General features: G+C 34.8%; 1 protein-coding gene across 1 annotated transcript; it reads right to left on the reverse strand.

Annotated features, from left to right (window-relative positions):
• Positions 1-1,242: 1,242 nt before the first annotated feature.
• Positions 1,243-2,571, reverse strand: LOC149209538 (uncharacterized). Its single transcript, XM_089398657.1, has one exon. It carries the CDS (start codon positions 2,569-2,571, stop codon positions 1,243-1,245), a length of 1,329 nt encoding a protein of 442 aa, XP_089254783.1.
• Between the last annotated feature and the right edge of the window lie 15,917 nt (positions 2,572-18,488).

The raw sequence follows: 18,488 nt of genomic DNA on the forward strand, positions 1-18,488 counted from the left end.
AGCCTGTCGAAGCATGGGTCCACGAGGCCATGAGGTCGTTCATCATGGAGTGAATCATGACATGGGGGAGGAGGTTAATCAATCCACTATGCACTCACCTGGTAGAATTGAGATGCCTCTGCGATTCAATTCTTTGGAGGAACAGCTTCAAGAGATTTTAGTGCTCTTGGAATAGGTTAGGCATGAAGACAAGAATGAGGTCATCGATTTTATGAATGAGCTCTAGTAGAACTAGTGGCGTATTATGTGCAAGATGGCTTCATTGCATATAGATGAAAAAATATCTAGGAAAGCTTAGCACGATTGGAATGCATAAGAAAGTATATGGACGCTGATGTCCATGATGCTTTACATCCTTCTCCGTCTCCCGACAATGGGAAAGGTGCCCAACCTTGGCCCTTCCTCTTGATTGCTAATGAAAATTAGGTATTTTTAGGTTCTAGAATTTATTTATTTTTAGATTATTTAATTATGATTATCTAATTACATATTTGTAACATGGTTATGCTTCTATTTTTGGATCAACATACCTAATAGAATTAAAGCCCATAATTTTATGATATATAGCTTTTCAAAATATATTATAGATTTTAACTAATAAAAAATGTTGACTCAAACAAAATAATAAATCAAATAGCTTTGGTATCTAAATATATTATTTCATATAAATCAAATAAATTATGTATATAAATATATTATTTCATACAAGTATATTCTCTCATATAAATTTGAGCATTAACTACAAGTCAAATAAGAGATCAAACTGTGAAGTATTCTGATCTTTCAGTCAAGATTTTTAATTAAAAGTGTCGATTTATCCAATTTAGCAATCACATTTAGAATAGACTCATTTGAGGAAAAAAATATATCTAATTAGGTAAAAATTATATCTTTTTGACACGTCAAAAAAAACTGTCTGTAATTACATAATCAACTGTAATATAATATAACATAAGAGTTTATTTTTTTTAAATAATTAATTTTAACGAAAAAACTAATTAAAATAATCTGAAGGTAAAAAGTTTATAAATCAAATGCAAAAAACCAAATTACAAACCCACCTAAACATTTAAAGCAAAATAAAATAACAGTAAGTTCAACATATTCACGTCTGCTTCCACTTTAAAAGAAACCTATTCTAACTACAGACGTTGGGTGACTATTATGTAATATAACTACAGACGTTGAGTAATCGACTGCATGATGGTTCACTACCTCTGTAATGGTTCCAGGAGCATTACGCTACCGTGGTTCGACATTTTCTTCTGAATATTCAGGCGGTAGCTGCGGATGTTCAACAACTTCCCATCCATCATCTTTTGATCTTCTCATATCTGGCGTTTCATTGTTGTAAAGTAAATTAGTATTTGTGAACCAACTTGACCCATCTCCCCTGCCTACAACCAACGACAGTTGATCTTTAGACTGTTGGCTCTCCTGTAAGCGCCTTGATGATATTCCAGGATCTGATGACTCAAGTAGTACACCCTCTCTTCGACTACACCTGAACTTTGTTTCTTCTATAAAAGTAGCAGCATCTTTATCTATGGAAGAGATAAATTTCAAAATCTTTCGAAATGCATCGAAAGTGGAGATGTCAGTAGGCAGAGGAATCGAAAATAAATTGAAATAATAGGTCGTCACACACGCCACAGCTTTTTTTAAAAGATGTATCCCTTTCTGCACGTCCTCACCCATAACTTTCTTCAGGTCAAAGTTCAATACAGATGCAACATCCAAAACACTTGATGAACACTCTTTACTCGCATGACGGATACAGTTGTTTTGGCTTGGAAAGAAAAGAGAATACCCCCGCTTCCTCCGAGAATCTGAATACGAACTTCTTTGCCATACACGGGAACATGAACCTGCAAACCCAGATTCAAGAAGCAACGGGGCATATAGGTACCGGGCTACAAGATTCAAAAGCTGCACCATATACCCCATTGATACTGCAAGTTCTCGTGGTGTAACAGAATATGGATTAAGACCTCGAGGCAAAGAAACATTGCAAATTTGGTCATAACAATAATCCCTGCCAGACCTTTCGTCTCTGTTTCTCCCATCATTACGTTTGTGTACACGATCAAGTGGGAAAATCTTGCAAACTTGTTTTATTGCAACAGATTGATTTTGCAGAAGCTCTGCCTGAAGTCCAGTGAGGACCGAGTTTTTGGCGCAAATTAGCTCCGAATGCAACTTCAACTGTTTCGTTTTGTTCTCCTTTAACACAGCAGAGGCTTCAGCTAGTGAGTTGAGCTTGGTATTTAATTCTTTTCTTTTCGCCTCTAGATCAGACTTTTCTTCACAAAGTTGATTCTCGTTGAGACGAAGTATCTCTTTTAGCTGATCAATCTTGTTAGCACTAGTTAATATTGACCGCTGCTGGTGAACTGCTTGGCTGTTAGCCATAAGCTTCTCATCCAACCTTTTATGTAAGGAATCGCGATGGTGTTTCAGGGCATTGAGAAGCTTATACTTCTCGTTTAAATTGTAATTCACACAAGCTGCGCAAACGGAAGGTGAATTTGCATTCTCACAGTTTCCACAAATATGACTTTTTGTCTCCATGGGGGCCAAAATTAAAAGGAGGAAAACTGCTCGCTAATCTAAACCCTACTGGGAAAACGCTCGCCCTGTTAACCAATATGATGCAATATATTATATTTCTTGCAGACAAAGAAAATGTAAGTACTCACAATATCTGGTATTATGAAAACAGGTTTGATGTCATGGCTGTCACGTTCGTGGCAAAATCTCAGTAGTAAGTGGTAGTGGGGCCGATGCAAACTTTCCCTGTCAAATAACACATAAAACCTATAAGAAACCGCAACAAAGCTGCCATGCTTGAAAAATTCTTAGCAGGAATGCTGTAGCCATGGACGATAAAGAACACAGAGGTAATTTGTCCTTTCAAAGACTCGATCTTCTCTCTTTCGTGTTTGTATAATTTGTCTACAGATTTTGCGGAGGAGCGGCCGGTCTTCAATCTGCTTTCAATAATGTCTACAAAAAAGAAGCTCTTGCATTTAAGAAGGCAGCCTTCAATCTGACTTTGATAATGTCCGCAATAACGAGGTTTTTGGATTTAAGAAGGTGTTACAGTTCACTCCACCATGGGCCTGTTTAAGAAAGGCTAACCATTCGCTACATGCAAACACTTTGACGTAGTTAGATAATTTTGATTCCATAACTAATAAATATGGCGGGTGGTGAAGTTAGAAACTTTAGAGTTGTAATTCCTTGCACTATTAGTGAAAGAGACACATAATTTCAATGCATGATGTATCTGAATAACACTGTTATATGCAGCTTTACATGTTGCAGTTGCCACAAGGAAGGTGTTATATGCAGCTTTACATGTTGCAGTCGCCAAAAGGAAGGTGAGACTGAACTAATGTTAATAGCATAGAAGTCATTTTTTTTAATAGCATAAACTGAACTAGTATTAAAAGTTGAACATTTGAGCATTTTTCTGCATGGAAACCCTTAGTCGCCGTTAGTTTACGTTGATTCTATATATGTGTTTTGTGTGTGAAGTTAGAAACTTAAATATGTTAATTAAGCTGCATGAGCACACAAAATTTCAAGGCATCTGAATACAACTACTATTTGCGACTTTGCATGTTACAGTTGCAGAACGAAGGTGAGGCTGAAGTAATTTTAATGTTTTCTTATGATTCAAGACTCGGAGGCCTTTCATATACACAGCTCTTCCGGTTCACCCACTTTGTGTGCGACCATTCCAAAATTCTCTGCATGAAAATGTTTCACGTGGTTAGGTTGCTGTGATGGCGCAGTCTCATTCATCTTCATCTATTATATGTTTGTTTATGCTTTGTTTTTTAAATTTGGTTTATAAACTTTTCATAAAATTGTATTTTTTCTCGATATCTAAAATATAATTTATTGTATTTTAATATATAAATAAGTTCAGTACTCTGAAAGTTTCAAGGAGAGTCAACACCACCCTCTACTATATTCGAGGCTAAATAATCCAGAATGTCTAAGGATGTGCCTGATAGATTCGAGTTTAGTAGAATCCTGAAAATCAATTTTAATATATTATTAATTTTTGAAATATATATATATATATATATATATATATATATATATATATATATATATATATTTGTTTTATATTAATATTATTAGAAGTTTTTGTATTTTAGGTTTTAATGGATTAAATAAAGTTTTATCCATAAGAGAATTTTTTTGGTTAAATTTTTTTTATTAGAAGTAATTAGAAATAAAATATATTATTTTATTTATTAAAAATATATATTTTTAATAAATTTATTTTTTAGAGGTTTTTTAGGTTAATATGGAAAAGATGTTGTTCCATCTTCTAATGTTAGGTAAGCATTTTGACTCAATCAAAATAAAATAAAATAAAAATAATGCAGTTTTAAAATAAATTTTTTATGATATTATCTTTTTTTTGGGTCATTTTTTGTTGGGTAGTTAAGGTAAATTTGAAATAGAAACAAAATTAACTTTTTCTTAAAATAAAAATTCCAATTTATTATTTTTTTCATTAATTTTTATTGGGTAGTTAAGATAAACTTGACTTGGTCGAGTAGTTTTAGAATTCTAGGTTTACAACAACCCATGGTATTGCTCATGGTACTCATGTGGAATATAGCCTATTTAAAGGGATAATTAAACCAGCCTAGATCCGTCTTAATTCTAAATCTACCAAGCATGGAGTGAGATCAAATAAAATCATAACACAACAATATTGACTATTTATTCCATTGAGCCCAAGTTAAATTTAAATTCATTAAGACGTATTTGACTAAAGATAAACTCAGTATCCTAGAGAAACATCAAAGTAACATGTCAACTCCCCATTCTAATCAACATAAAATCTCTCATACCTAATTAAGATTCAACAAACTTCAAACAAAAGAAAATAGATAATCCAAACCATTCATCAAACTTGTCAATGAAAAATCATTTAAAATGGTAAATCATAAATCCTCTCTGTAACACTAAACTCACCACTCAATTTCTTTTACATTGAAAACATAATGATTCACCCGAAGTAAAATAAAGAGCGAGAGGGGATCATGTAAACCTAATCCATATTAACTTTTTAATTATATTATTAATCAAACTTTCACTTGTACCAAGCTAAAGGGAATCTTGTGTTGAATTTTGCTTGTACCGATGCGAGAGAATATCTCAACCATGTGCAAATGCCCCACATTTTTTTGAGTTTCGCTTCTACCGATGCAATAGAGTATCTCGTCAATGTGCGAGGACCTTTGATATTTTGTCATTGTGCATGTTGGAAACACAAAGTGGAAACCAATTCAACTATATATTACTAATAATGGTATAAAGAATGTTGTACATAGTACATATAAATACAATAGGTAAATCGTTGATTAAGTTTCCTAAGTTTTTTGTACTCAAATAACTAATCACCATAACACACACTAATCCAAACTATAATCTCGAGGATTAGGTATCTAACATTCCCCCCTTAATCTAAAGGGATGTTTTGAAGTCGAAGAGTAAGAGCTAAAAATTTGAATAAAAAAATGCATCTCAGCCAAGAGATGAATGTCTCTCAGAAATGGTTTTCAAGGATGATTACAAACCAAGGATGGTGGTTTTCAAGATAAAACCACAAATGATACCAAAATGCGGGAGAACTCAAAGGTCTCAACTAGCGATGTTTCAAAGATGACCACCAACGCTGGAACTATCAAACCAATCTCTAAAACAAACTAACTATGGAATAATTCCTAATCTGCATCTTCTGCAAGTGGAAATGCTCCTTCACAAATCTCAACATGCCAAAAACATGCAATCATTCTCATAGAGAAAAACAAGCCTCTCTACAACTCTGAATCAGATTTTTGAACTTAGAATCTAGGCTGTAGCAGTACAACTATGATTATCTTTGACTCGGGCTCGCTTGATAAATCTTCGAACCTAGAGTAGACCATCAATTCCCCCCTTGTCAGATACAAGGTGAGCATACGAAGTACACTTCACTGTGAGGTTGGTCAATACTCTTGAACATATCATGTGGTATGACTTGTAAGTCTTCTTGACAATTTTAGACCAATCCGAAGAAGCAATCCATCCAAAATTAATTTTCTCTCTTGCAGTAGACTTATGGTTGAGGCATCTATTTGAATGATGATTCTTCTTTCCACAATGTTCACAAGGATGAAGATCATAACAATGGTATTCTTCTGTCTAACACTGTAACAATATTGGCATCTAACAATTCGTTGTGGGATAGCATCATCCAAAATGTCAGCACTATGAAATTGTATAGGCTCAGAAAAATCAGGAACGTGAAAAAGAAACATCCATATTATATCTCACACTAGTTCTATTTTTGTTGTGTACAATTTCTTCCCAAGGTCTAATGAATGTTTTGAGAAATGTAGGTTTCACATATGTATGCAAATGACCCTTACATACACTTGCTTTGTTGGTGCACTGAACTGCTCCATTATCATTTTCTAACTGTTGATCAATCTTTGAGTCATGCTCAAATAGGTTGTTCTGAAAAAAAACAGGTTCAAAATTACAATTCATCTTTAGTTCACATAATTCAAACTTTTTCAAGTGTGACTCTAACTCCAAAAACTCATTTTTTCTTTGAGAAATTTGTAAACAAATTCAAATGTTAGGGAGAGTGTCCTCACTGATTTGGACACTATTATGAACTCTATATAGCATTAGATTGCTTAATAATTGTAACAAATCATCGAGTATAGTCATTTTTTTTAGTTCAATTTTAGAAACACTTGCAATCAACTTTGAAAATGGTGTCGACTTAAATCAAACATGCACTTGTTTACAATGTAAAATCAATAAAAAATCATCAAAATTTAAAATTCCCAAATGAAATTTTCAAGGTAAGAATAAATATCCACCCATACATATCTTACTGCCAATGTCATCATTTCCATATTAAATTCACCATATAACCACGTATCAAATCACCCCCTTTGTTTCAATTGGTTATCAAATAAATTCTTGTTTCTCTAGCAATATATGCAGGCATGCTCAAATTCTTATCATATACTACAATACATCGATTTGGATTCTCTATTCAAGTTTGACTAAGGGATGTAGGAAATCCTCATCATCAAAATCTCCACACGAAATGCGCGTGCATCAGACAGGGAATAATGGATATCAATATCAAAATTCTATTATAAAAACAGGGCTAGATTATGACCAAAAGTAAAGTCGCGCCACAAAACTAACACCCATCATAATGTCACTTGTATATTCTGCATTCAAATTACTGAAACATTATTTCATCATTTTCATTATAGTAAGAGAACCATTTTGGCAGATGAATACTTCTCGTGTTCGAAAATCTCATTTAGGTTATGTGTCGCTTACTTAATTACAAATAGTTTATAGTTTCAAGAAGCAAACATTTCAATTAAGTGAACATTTTATTTGAGATGGAAGTTCAAGTATTTTATTTATGGTTGAATTACTATAACATAAAAATCAATTGACATCATCATTAATGTTTTTGTGCTTACACTGAAATAAATGCACAATGTTAGCCTTATTACCTTAAAATTAATGTACACCATGTTGAAAAGTGTAACTAGGTTCGGTCTTCATAGTGACGTGTAATCATGATTTTATGTAATTGATGTAAAGAAGAAAATAAAATTATTTCTACTCAAGGAATTTTATTTCTAGTTAAGGATCCCATTGCGATCTTTTAGGATTTTTGATCATGTCATAAAGTCTATAGAGTCAATGTCAAATATGAAAGACTCATTTGGGCATGTAATTTATTGTAAAAAAAAATTGTGAACCCTCCAAGACCATGTCACAAAGGCATGTCGGCCTTGTCACTGGGAAATGTTAGCTCATTTTTAGGATCAAGCCACTATACATAAGAAGCTCAACCTTCATTTGGAGACAAAATTTTAGTCAAGAAAATATGAAGCAAGAAGAGGTGTGAAGATCACAAGGAAGATGTTAGGATATTCCGACACATAGGAAATAGTTAAGTATAACTTGGTCTAGTGTAGAGTTAGGTAAAGTGTGTTTCTTTACAATGTACTTTTATAACTTACAATTTGACGACCACGATATGTAGTGATCCGACGGTTCATTCTCTCCTCGGTATTATCGACACTTGATCCATGACTTAACACCCGATTGGTCCATGATCTCTATTTAAAGAGCATGTAGGGTCATTTGGAGGGTAACCATTCATGAGAGAAGCTTATGTAAATTTTCATTCTTTTATTAATAAATTGCCTAAAGTGGTTGCATTGGCTCAAGTCGTGGACTGTTTCCCTCTTTGAGGGTTTTAACCACATAAAGAATACTGGTGCATTGATCTGTGATTTGTTTGTGAGCGGTTTCCTTCGGTGTTATTTCTGAGGAACTTAACCTGTAAATTCTTACACGGTATCATATCTATTTGAGGTCCGCATCCATTGGTGATCCAAATCTGAAGCCAATACAATTGCATCCAACGTTGTTTCCTAGATCTACTGTTTCTGACTGCTTTCGGGCCAAGAGAACTGCTCTATTATGTTAGGATCATTTGTTCCAATGAGGAACCCCTTTCGTTTAATGCGAAAAGGTTTCCGGTAGCCATAGCTACGTCATTTTTAAGATTTGGGGATATACGGACATTATTTGCAGTTCTAGCTATTCATCTCTTTGTTTATTTCGGTTTATTGAGCTCTCTATCTTTTTATTACCAAATCTATACCTTTCATTTCTACATATGCTCTTTGCCCTTCGACTCTGTGCGATCTGGGCAAATTAGAAACAAAAAGAAAGGATTTTCTCGTGTATGCTCATTTCCATCGCGCCTTAGTGTGATCTCAGAAAATCGAAAACATGGAGGAAAATATTTAGTTTCTAGCTAAAGCTAACTTCAAGCCATAAGGTTTTTTTTTTTTTGTATGTCTGTGTTGGGTTTTTTGGTTTTTGTTTTGTAGGAAAAAAATAGCTTTTTCAAGTAAGCATGCACTCCAAAGCTTCAGTGGCTTAAAAAAAAAAAAAAACCTTTCCTCTTTTCCAAAATTTACTAACCTTTTAAACTAGCTCACTTGGTCCAAAGTTACTTTATGAGAATAGAGGTCTTGAGTTCAAGTCTTTCTTTTTGTTGAATTACTCTTTCAAAAAACACATGTAACTTATGTTTTAAAGTTACTTTATATAAAAGTGTTCTCACTGATTATAAAAAGTGAGTCACTTATAATTCTAAAGTCTCTTTATCTTTTATTTAAGTTACAATTTAGTGGGTAGCTCATAAAGTACCATTGTAAAAGTGACTTTCACTTATTTATAAAAGTGAGTCACGCATTTTTTTTTAAAGTGAACTAATTAGATTAATTTTGGATTAGATTAAATTTGGATTTTTTAAAATATAACATTATCATTCAGTTCCACACATTCACGCATTTCGTCAGCATCTTCAACAACTTTTCTTCAAAAAGTCATAACTTTATCCGAAATCCGTTTTCAGAGTTTTTTTTTTAATTAGCCTAATTTTTTGAGATATTTCGATTGGAACACTTAGTTTTCAACATCTACAGCTTCAATTTCTATTAAAATGTAAATTCCATGCCAAGTTATTCTTGATAGCACCAACTACTTCCAATGGTGGCCCTACATTGTGGATTTAGTTAGAAGTAAAGGTCTTTACAGAATAGCCTCAGGCCAAGAAACCAAACCTCAAGATGAAGATAAGGCAGCCAAATGGGAAAATAGGCAAGATCAAGCACGTGGGTTGATAGGGAATGTCTATTTCTCCAGACCTTAGATTCCATATCGCAAAACTTGATACCCCTAATGAAGCAATGAAACAACTCACTAAATTTTTTGCAATTAAAAATGAAATTAGAGCCCATCAACTTGAAAATGAGTTTCTTACATTGGACCCCAATAATTTTTCTTCCCTTGAAGATTTTTTATCCAAGTTCGAGACCCTTAGACTTCTCTTGGAAGGTGTTAAGGATAAGAAAGAAGATGGTAGCCTTATCCATTCCATTCTTACTAAGTTGGGACTAGCCTACTCGATGTTTGCTTCCACCTTCCATTCTACTAGAGAAGCCTTTATTTCTCAAGGAAAAAACTACAAGTCCCCCTCTTTCGATGCCTTTTTTGATTCTTTAATAAGAGAACAAGAAAAACTCTTATATCTTGGTGTTCTTAATCTTGGAAACTCTTCTAAGAAATTGTTAGCCACCCAGTGACAACCAAATTCAAAGAATCCTAAGAAGCAGTATCCTAAAAAGAATGGTCCTAAACCAAACAAGGGTCCTAATCAATTTCAGTCTCTAAATGAAAAATCATTTCAATAAAATGATAAGTCAAATAAAAACAAAGGAAAGAACTGATAGATATTTCCACTTTTGTAATCGAGATGGCCATTTAGAATCCAAATGCTTTAAGAAGATGGAATCCTTGGAAGCAGCAATGAAGAAGCATAACATCCATTTGGAGCACCCTTCATCTTCAACTTCATCTTCAGGAATAACACTTTGTGCATGTGACTGTCAAGCATCTCGCTCTGGTTATGCACTAAATGTACCTTCTTCTTCTCATTCTCATAAGTGGCTCATTAATTCTAGAGCTTCTTATCACATGGCCAAAAACAAAGCCATGTCTTCTTCTTCAAATGATTGTAACACCAAAAATATATATGTTGGTGATGATAGATCTCTTAGTGTTGTAGGGACTTGAACTGTTCATCTAGACAATGGTTAATTTAATGATGTATTATGTGTTCCAACCTTATCCTGCAACCTTCTATCTGTATATCAGATAACTCATTCAGGTGAAGGTAAAATCATTGAATTTTCACCTAACGATGTTGTAATTAAGGACCTAAGAGATCCTAGATAGATTTTAGCTACTGGCATTGCTGATGATTTTACCAAGTTGTATAAGTTTAACAACTTCGAGTCATCAAATCTTCCCTCAGTATTTGTTTCTCATAATGATGAAGTGAGCAAACTTCAGCATGAGCAATTTGGTCACTTAAACTATCGCTCCCTTCAGAATCTATGTAAAGAAAATATGGTGATAAGGTTTCCAATGGTATCTTGCAGAGATGGTGTTTGTTCTGGATGTGTACTCGGAAAACATAATCAAGATAATTTTGAAAACATGCCTCTTGGCACGCCTCAGCCCCTTTACATCTTGTGCATGGTGATTTATGTGGTCCACTTCCAGTTGTTTCATTCTCTAGCTACAAGTATTTATTAACTTTCATTGATGATTTCTCCATACGCACTTGGGTATACTTATTAAAACTCAAGAGTGAAGTATTTAACATATTCTTGGCCTTTACGGCCTTTTTTGAAAAACGATCTGGACATCAAATTCTTAAGCTAAGATCTGATAATGGCAGAGAATATGTTAACAAAAAATTCATCAACTTTTGCATTGAGAATGGAATTCAAATGCAACATACTGTTCCATATACTCCACAAAAAAATAGTGTAGTTGAAAGGAAGAATCGCACCTTAAAGGAAATGGCTAATTATATGCTTCAACCTAAAGGACCTAGTCTTAATTTTTGGGCAGAAGCAATTAACTGTGCAAATTACATAGTAAATCGCACTCCTACTAAGGTTTTAAATAATATCAATCGAGAAGAAGCATGGAGCTCAATTAAACCAGATGTAAGTCACTTTCATGTTTTTGGAAGTGTTGCATGGGCCCATATTCCACATGAGAAACATAAAGCTTTAGAACATAAGAGTGAAAAATGTATTTTTGTTGGATATTCTAAATATGTCAAAGGATATAGACTTATTTCGCTTAAGTCCAAAAGTGTCATCATTAGAAGAGATGTAAAGTTTGCTGAAAATATATTGGCCTATGAGCCTAGTTCGGTAGATGTACCACCTCTCTCTATCCCTTCTACTTCTGAAAATATTTATTCTTCAGATGATGACAGCGAGGATGAAAATCCTCCCCCACCTTCTCAAGATCCTCCTTCAGCTCCTCAACTTCCAAAATGGGTCTATGCTACTCGGGAAGTAGCAGGTGCTCTTGCCGATGATCCTACAGATCAGTGACGTACATGTTCTCGATTCGATAAAGCCTCTTCTTTACTGGCTCAAGCTTCAGCGAATTATGATCTTGACACCTTTGCAAAAGCTTCAGGCCATCTAGATTGGGACGCGACTATGAATGAATAATATCGTTCATTATTGGCAAATGATACATGGAATCTTGTTCCTCTTCTAAAGGGACAAAAACTTGTTAGATGAAAATGGGTTTATAGAACCAAGTATGGACCAGATGGAAAAGTTTATAAACATAAATCTCGTCTTGTTGCTAAGGATTTTTCACAAGTTGAAGGCATTGACTATACTGAAACCTTCTCCCCTGTTGCCAAAATGAACTCTATCTGCCTTGTTCTTTCCCTTGCTGCCTCTTTCAAATGGGAAGTCCATCAGATGGATGTTAAATCTTCCTTCTTGCATGAATAAATCTATATGGAACAACCTACTGGCTTTATACAAACAGACTCTAGCCTTGTATTTCAACTTAAGAAATCCATTTATGGTCTCAAGCAAACCCATTAGGCTTGGTATGCCAAAATGGATAGATTTCTTTTAGAAACTGGCTTTACTAGGTGCCATTCTGACAATACTGCCTACACCAAGAAAGTGGGCAAGTCTCTTATCATTATTGTTGCTTATGTTGATGATCTAATCCTTACTGGTAGCAATCCCAACCTTATAAACCATGTGAAGTCCAGCTCGAAAAGGAAGTTTGAAATGACAGACATAGGACACTTGCATTATTTTCTTGGTCTTCAAGTCTTGCAATCAAAGGAAGGTATTTCCCTTTCCCATTCCAAGTATTTTTGTTATCTTCTACACCATTTTCACATGGAAGACTATAAGCCAACCCCTTCTCCCTTTTAGTCTCAAGCCAAAATTTCAGTCACTTGTACTTCACTTCAAGTTGATACTACCTTATACTGCCAACTTGTAGGAAAACTTTTGTATCTGACCCATACTCGTCCTAAACTTTCCCTTTTTGTTGGCCTTATTGCTCGGTTTATGCAAACCCACATGAAAGTCATTAAAAAAAACTAAAAGAATACTTCATTATGTTCGAGTTACAATTTAGTTTGGGATTCATTATAGTGGAGAAGCATCTCCTCCATTGGTTGGTTTAACTGATTCCAATTGAGCTAGTGACCCTGATGATCGGAAGTCTACTATAGGTTATGTGTTCACTCTTGGTTCAGGACCTATTACATGGGTTTGCAAGAAAGAAAGTGCCATTTCTCTTTCTTCAGCAAAAGTAGAGTATCGTGGTGTCGTAGAAGATATTAAGGAAGCCATGTGGCTTCATCAGATCCTATTACAGTTTGGCTTTCAATAGCAACATCCGACTACACTTTGGTGTGATAATCAAAGTGACACTCAACTATGCAAAGATCCAGTCCAACACCAACGCAGCAAACACGTTGAACGACACATGAACTTCATCAAAAAGCTCATTCATGACCATGTTCTTGAAATGCAATATTGTTCAACAGATGATCAAGTTGCAAACATCTTTACAAAGGCTCTCACAAAGACAAAGTTTACTAAACTTCGATTTATGGTTGGAGTTCAGGAAGTTGCCACTAAGGGGGGATAGGATATAATTCCTCCTTCCTTCTCCTATTGTGGCATATGTTTACATCCTTCAATCCTATCGCAAGTTGTTCTTAACGGGGGATTTTAGGATATTTCGACACATAGGAAATAGTTAAGTGTAACTTGGTCTAGTGTAGAGTTAGGTAAAATGTGTTTCTTTACTATTTACTTTTGTAACTTACAATTGGACGGTCACGATATGTAGTGATCCAACGGTTCATTCTCTCCTCAGTATTACCGACACTTGATCTGTGGCTTAACACCCAATTGGTGCACGATCTCTATTTAAAGAGAATGGAGGGTCATTTCTAGGGTAACTGTTCATGAGAGAAGCTTATGTAATTTTTCATTCTTTAATTAATAAATTGCTTAAAGTGGCCGTGTTGGCTCTGGACGTGGACTATTTCCATCTTTGAGGTTTTTAGCCATGTTAAGAATATTGGTGTATTGATCTGTGATCTGTTTGTGAGTGGTGTTCTTTGGTGTTCTGTCTGAGGAACTTACCCTGTAAATTCTTATAGAAGATAGTCTCATAACCAATGAGAAGAAGGAGAGGAAGAATGAAGTATTGGGCACGGTTTTAGGGCTAATATCCATACACGTGTGGTAGAAACTAGGGTTCTTGCAACAACATATCAGTCCTAAATAAATTCATCTAAAGGGTCTCCATTCTAGCTCCCTTGCTAGCCGAGATCACCAAGAGAAGTCTTCAAGGTAAATGAAGAAGGAAAGGGTCTCCACAATATCTCAAATCAAGCTCACACATGGGAATTGCAGGAGTGCAGTCATGTCGAGAATTGCAAGACTACGGTAGGAGGCTAAAATTCAGAGTAGCCGAAGTTAGTAGTGTTAAAAGTCAATTTGACCAAGTGTTGACTTGGGAAATAAGAAGAAGCAGTGAAAGGGAGGATCCTGTGACTTGGTCTTGGAGATTTTTTTGGTTTAAGGGTCTTGGTATTAGTCTTGGTATTCGTTAATTAAAGTATCTATAAGAAGAATAATTCATTTGGATTTTACTCTCAAGTTGGAGAGGTTTTGGACCTGGTTGATCGCTTATATTCTGTGTCTCTTGTCTCTTTATTTTTTATTCTTTGGTAATTGTTTGATGAAGAACAACACTATAATATACTAAGTAAAGAGAATACCCTAATCTAAAGAAGTAAAAAGCATTCACAAGAAGTTATCCTAAAGATAAATATCCTTATTTTGATGCCCTAGACTTCACAACATGGTATCAGAGATAAGGCAACAAATCAAGGAAAGAGCATCTCATCAAGGGACACACAAACACACAAGAATCAATTCTCAAAGGATATCAAAACAAAGTCAAGATATACAAAGAATTTTCAAAACCCTAGATCAAAGAAGAAGAGTAAACTAGAAGAAGTCTTGGGATCCTCAAAATATCATAAAGAACCTACTCAAGTTGAAGAGACATACAAATAAAATTTATTCAACCAAGAGATCGAGGACATTGTCATCCTCTTCAAAATGTTCTAAGGTAATCTCCTTTCATTGAATTAATGTACTTACCATTGAGGAAGATAATCCAAGAAGCGTCAAGGAATCATCAAGAAGTCATCATTGATCATCATCAACAAGGACATCACCATCAAAGGATCTAAAGTGATCTCTCTCTTTGTGGAGTCAAGGATCATTCTTGAAGAGAATTATCTTCATCAAGGAGAAGTTCTCTATTATCTATGTCATCATAAAATTCAAGGAGGAAGAAGTGGAAGAATTATATTCATAATTAAGTGTATTTATTTCTACATCGAAATCTATCAAAATGTCTTTTTGCAAGGAAAGAAACAAATTGATTGGGGCTGCAAACTATATTGCATGGAAGAAGGGGACAAATCTGAATATCATTGAAAATGAGGTCATGGAACATGTCAAAGGCTCAATTACCAAACCATTGAGAGAAGATGCTCAATCACTTGCAAAGTTTATGAAATGGGAAGTAAGGGCTCAAATGATTTGTATAGAATCCATCAAGGATCCCTTATTTCCATATGTATCTAAACTTGACACTTCAAAAGAAATATATGAGAAATTGGTAGAGTTTTTTTTTCCCATAAGAATTGCAGGAGAAGTTATCTCTCTAAGGAAAGATATATAAAAGCTAAGTATATCAAAAGAAGAAGGGATAGCCTCATACTTCACGGGGATATCTGAATTAAGAGATTAACTTCAAGATCTAGGTGAAATAATGTATGACAAGGATATGAACATTGCAGTACTAAGTGCACTACCAGAGGAATGTGGTAGCTTTACTTCAAGTATTTATGGGAAGAAATAAGCTACTCCATTCCAGGATCTATGGTCTCTATGCAAAATTGAAGAAACTATACTGAAGGAAAAAATTGATGTGGGATCAAGTGAAAAAAATCAAGCATATGATGCTATGGCAAAGAGAAAAGGAAAGTTTGGGAAATTTTGTCCTCATAAATAGAAGAAAAACATGGCTACGATTCAATGCTATGGATGCCAATAATATGGGAATTCCAAGAGATATTGTCCTCATCTTAAGAAGGACAATAGAAAAATAGTTAGAGAAGAAGCTCATATCACTGAAGAAGTGGACGAAGATGAAAAGAATAAGTCCAAGAAATAGAAATTAAAAGATCTCTACTATGACTAATATAATCTTCCTCACCTAATTCTTTTCAAGTTTCTATTTTAAAGTTTTCTGTTGTAAGATATGGATATCATGAGTCACTAAGGAAAATGATAAGATGCATCATGGAATCATAGAAGAATTGAAAGTAAGATCTCATGACATCATCATAGAGAAGCATGAAAGATGGTTGAAATAGAAGTCTATGGAAGTCACCTATGGAATGATATAGCTCTTGGTAACGTAAATAAAAAAGGAATCTAATATGAAGCTCATCATACATCAGTTAAAAGGAAACATCTGTTGGATGAGGATACTCAAGATACTTTATTGGAATATTCATCGGAAGGTTGACCAATCATAATGAAGTAAGTGTTTCACTAAGAATTCCAAATTGTAGGAATTCATGAAAGGATGGTATTATGTGAAAAGAAGTGAATCAGATCAAAGAATTAAAGATCTTTCAATCAAGCAATCTGATGAAGGGAATCTAAGATGGCCTAAAGGAAAATGAGGTATGTACGCTTGTATTTTGATAAAATAGAGTCATGTCATATGGTTTCAGGTAACATGAATGAATTATCTACCTTGAGAGCATGATCAAAAGAAAGGATCTCTTCCTTTGAAAGGATCCAGGAATGCATGGATCACACATTGACTAGATGAAATCAACATAATATGTCCTCATATGAAATATGAGGTGGTTGAAAATAATTGGAGGAACTCTAATTGGAAGTTCCTTGAAAACAAATGTGTGAAGAAATAAAGGAAGAGATCATGAAATATGAAACTATGGGAGAGACGATCAACATCTAAAGACTGAAATATTTGATCAGGATATCTCCATGAAATATATGAAGACTTTGATGAAGTTTGGAAAAAGAAAGATACCCTTGACAATATATATCTTTTGGAGATGTTTCAATGTGTATGCAGGATGTTGATGCAAACTAGAAGATGTCAATATGAAAGACCATCACAAAGGTAATCTTTATTTAATGATTCATTTATTATTTTTGAATAAATATCTAGATGGGCTTATGCAGGGCTTCCAAGGGAAGAGTTGTGGATGTATTCCACCACTGATGACCATGTAGTAGGAAGGAATACCCTTCAGGAAACATGACATGAAAAAGGCAACATGGCATGAAGGAAGACCATATATGGACTAATAGATCACTTTCCAATGAAAGGAATGATGACATCATTGATTCATGAATGAAAGTGATAGATGATTTGTGCCCTACGAAGAAGTCTCAAAAGGTGTAGACTTTGTGATACAGAAGAAATTCATGATGTCAAAGAAAGGAGTTCTACAAGAAACTGATTATCCCATGATCTCCACCTAAAGATATGATGGAAGCAAGTCCATGGTCAAGAGAGAGCTTGGTCAAGTCCCAAGTTAAGAGGGAGCTTTGGTACATTCATGTTTATACGAATGTGTACATTCCTTTAGTAGAATGCATATGTCCTCCTTGAGTTGAAAGGGAGAGATAGATATAACATTCTTGTCTTCACTTGGGAAGACATAATGGAGGAATGGGTAAACATCTAGCATCTGATACTCTTTTGTAGGTTTTTAACCTGTATAGAAATTACCTTAATACGAATTCTGAAACACAAAAAATAAACAATGCGAGAGCATAACACATAAAACACGTATACGCAGATATTTTCCCCTGGATCCCAAAACTGAGACTACTAGCTTGATTTTTCATTATGTGCCTTTCAATGTTACAATAGATATTTATACATGCCGAAGCATCCAATAACATGGACCAAAAACCATCGCGTCCAAAACCATGGACCGAAAACCATCGCATCCAAAACGATGTGCGAAAATCATGCACAAAACCATAGGTAGGTCCGCCCAGCCTAATAGAGGGTCCAAAAACAAAATTTTACAAGGTGTTGCCCAAAACTGCATAGAGTGGGGTTACCTGCACCCCTCAAACCCCCTATGACTGCGCCCCCCCAACTACGCAATCGGTGCAACAAAGGAGGGGCTCTGCCCCCCTTCTAACCCCCCAATTAACTACGTGGGCTAGTCGTGGAAAGAATATAACACAACCCAACATTCTCCCACTTGTTCTTTCCATAGGGGGACACAAGAGAGCTTAGTCATTTATCCAGCCCTACAACGCCCATTATTTCTCTACACCAAGAGAACTTCTTAGAGCTCATAGATTTTGTCAATGCATCTATAGTATTCTTCAAAGTGTCCACCT

The sequence above is a fragment of the Pinus tabuliformis genome, chromosome 1_2 (genome assembly GCF_031772625.1).
Source record: "Pinus tabuliformis cultivar Carrire ecotype Pingquan chromosome 1_2, CPIR1, whole genome shotgun sequence".
NCBI lineage: Eukaryota > Viridiplantae > Streptophyta > Pinopsida > Pinales > Pinaceae > Pinus > Pinus tabuliformis.

Bases quoted from the DNA above. Each gene is read 5' to 3' on its own strand.
- LOC149209538 (XM_089398657.1), bottom strand. From the start codon at position 2,571: ATGGAGACAAAAAGTCATATTTGTGGAAACTGTGAGAATGCAAATTCA.